Here is a 2,740-nt window from a genome sequence, read left to right as displayed (position 1 = left end):
TAAAAGCAATTTGAGAATATTAAAAAAACTTCACTGAAACTATTCATAACTCCCTGTTTATTAATAGTATAAATATATATTCTCACAAAGACATGGAACTCATTAGGGTTGAAATATGACAGTTCACCAAAATGTATTAAAAATTTAAATTTAAGAAAATCTATCCCAATTAAGCTTATAATAATAAATTGAATCATTTAGTATCATAAACTTTTTTAAAATTATATATATAGAGGGAAACTTACTTCTTAACCTTTTTTATTACCAGTTTTTGTGAGGCAAGATTCTTGCCTGATTGGGCAGTATATAGTAAATTACGAATCCCAGCTACCCTCAAACAAAGATCAAATTGCAACTACTGGGGCAGGTGCATCCGCAATACGGAATAACTTCACTTCTGGATTTTGTAGTTTGAAGCCAAGTATAAGGGCAAATTTGGACCTTTAAAGCCATGTATAAGGGCAAATTTGACCATTGCTTGCACAGAATAATTGTTTATTTATTATTAATATAAAGTCACACATGAATCATCTAGTGTTCGGAGAGAGTGGAAAAAAATTAGAAGTCAGCACAATTTATCTTTACGATGGCTCTTGCACAAGGCAAATGGGTGAAGGTCTACATTCATTTCATAGTTTCTAATTATTTCTGCAAATATTTGCCCTTTTTTGTGGTCAGTGCTTTGTGGGTTTTAATTTTATATGAAATTGATATTATCTAGTTTTTGTGAGTGGGGCTGATAAAATTTGGAGGATAAGTGCTGTTTTCGTGATTAATTTCTCTTGAATTTCTGTAAAGATTTTGAAAGCCTGATTTCTTGATTTAATTTTCCGTTTTCCAACCCAGAAGTTTTGTAATAATGCTAAATTTTGTGGTGAGAAAATGGGATATTGATTATTGTAGTCGTAGACAAGTGAATATGAAGTCATTAAATAATTTGTTCTTGCATTGTTCGGGCCTAAAAATCATTTTGGTTGGTCTTGTATACAATACGACGGGCCAGTCCCCGCTCCCTTCATCAAGATTTATGAGTTTAAAGCCCACTTGTCAATAAGAGTGGAAATAACTTGTTTAAACTTTTTGTTTGCCCGGAAAAAATGTTTCTGTTGTTGTTCTTGATCTTCTATGACTCAACGACTTCAAAATTTTATATAAAAATTTAATTTTATCTGGATGTGTTCGTCGTCTGCAGCTGGAACAAAATGGGACAGGACCTGGAGCAAGAAGCTCACATGCGATTTCAGTTGTCGGAGAAAAGGCTTATTCCTTTGGTGGCGAATTCAAGCCTCGAGTCCCTGTGGATAACTGCCTATATGTGTTCGATCTTAATGACCAAACTTGGTCTGTGGTTGATGCCACCGGCGATATCCCCCCACCTCGTGTTGGTGTGACAATGATATCCATTGCTGAGACCATATATGTTTTCGGTGGGAGAGATGCAACGCACATGGAGCTTAATGAATTCTATTCTTTTGACACACGCATCAACACATGGACAAGTCTCCCGACTGGTCCCCCTCATCGAAGTTACCACTCAATGGCAGCAGATGATAGACGAGTATATGTATTTGGAGGGTGTGGTAATGAAGGACGACTTAAGGATTTGTGGGCGTATGACGTTGTTGATAAAGATTGGATCATGTTTCCTTTGCCGGGAGAGAGTTGCAAACCTAGAGGGGGACCGGGATTGGCTGCTGTTCTTGGAAAGATTTGGGTCGTCTATGGTTTCTCCGGCGAAGAACTTAATGATGTGCTCTATTTTGACCCGAATGAAGGGGAGTGGGTTGAAGTGGAGACGAGTGGCGAAAAACCAACAGCTCGAAGCGTTTTTGCAACCTTTGGAATCGGTAAGTACATTTTCGTGTATGGTGGGGAGATTGATCCGAGTGATTTAGGCCACCTAGGTGCAGGTAAATTTTCGAGTAAAGTTTATGTATTGGACACTGAAACACTAGTATGGAAACGATGGGAAGATGGATCAGATTCAGGTTACCATCCAGGACCGAGGGGATGGTGTGCATTTGCTGGTGGTCAGCGACAGGGGAATGAGGGATTACTGGTGTACGGTGGGAATTCGCCCAGTAATAATAGGCTTGATGATATTTTTTTCTTTACTCCTTATGTAGATACTTGTTGAATCTTAAGGCGGGGTGTGGATTGGTTCTTTTGTTGTGGTGATGGTATTTGGATTCCAGTGGTTGTGTTTTTATTCACTTGCTTTTCTGAACATGTATAAAAAGTAAAACCTGAACTGATGTGCTAATTCTTGAGTGAAATAGTTCCAAGGTGATACTGACATTTATGGCTGGAAAGAGTGACAAAATAGTAACTTCCAATATAAATTTAACATCACTTGCATGCATAATCCTGTAACTTTCTGTCAGCACCTTGAAACATAAATTTACTGATCTTGCCTTGGCTCCGCGAAAAATGGAATACCAATCGAACCTCGTGTATACATAATGAGTTTTTCTGCAAGTTTATCGTGCACAGCAACAGCCTATGGCGGGTACGAATTTATCTTTAAATTGAATTATTCCTATAATATTTGACCTGTTATTATACATAAATTTGCTCCATCTTCTTTAGTATATTAGTTTATTGTAGAGGTCCGTATTTTGTATTTGTAAATTTGTGGAATTATTTAAATTTTTCTTTTTAAAAAGTAAATAACTTGTCTCATTCATGAAATAAACTGATAACAAGTTTAAATGTTCAAAGTAACAGCGGAAGTAAATAT

The 2,740-nt window shown here is 36.8% G+C and overlaps 1 protein-coding gene across 1 annotated transcript; it reads left to right on the top strand.

Moving 5' to 3' along the window:
- Nucleotides 1-486: 486 nt before the first annotated feature.
- On the top strand, nucleotides 487-2,298 carry LOC140812585 (thiohydroximate-O-sulfate sulfur/sulfate-lyase (nitrile-forming) NSP5). Its single transcript, XM_073170896.1, has 2 exons — nucleotides 487-616; nucleotides 1,193-2,298. Exons 1-2 carry the CDS (start codon nucleotides 587-589, stop codon nucleotides 2,135-2,137), a joined length of 975 nt encoding a protein of 324 aa, XP_073026997.1. The 5' UTR covers nucleotides 487-586; the 3' UTR covers nucleotides 2,138-2,298.
- Nucleotides 2,299-2,740: the final 442 nt, after the last annotated feature.

This window comes from Primulina eburnea, chromosome 14 (assembly GCF_022965805.1).
Source record: "Primulina eburnea isolate SZY01 chromosome 14, ASM2296580v1, whole genome shotgun sequence".
Classification (NCBI taxonomy): Eukaryota; Viridiplantae; Streptophyta; class Magnoliopsida; order Lamiales; family Gesneriaceae; genus Primulina; species Primulina eburnea.
This window is presented reverse-complemented; position numbering and strand designations above follow the sequence as displayed.

Bases quoted from the DNA above. Each gene is read 5' to 3' on its own strand.
- LOC140812585 (XM_073170896.1), top strand. From the start codon at position 587: ATGGCTCTTGCACAAGGCAAATGGGTGAAG. The intron at 617-1,192 runs GTCTACATTCAT...CGTCGTCTGCAG, and splicing joins CACAAGGCAAATGGGTGAAG to CTGGAACAAAATGGGACAGG.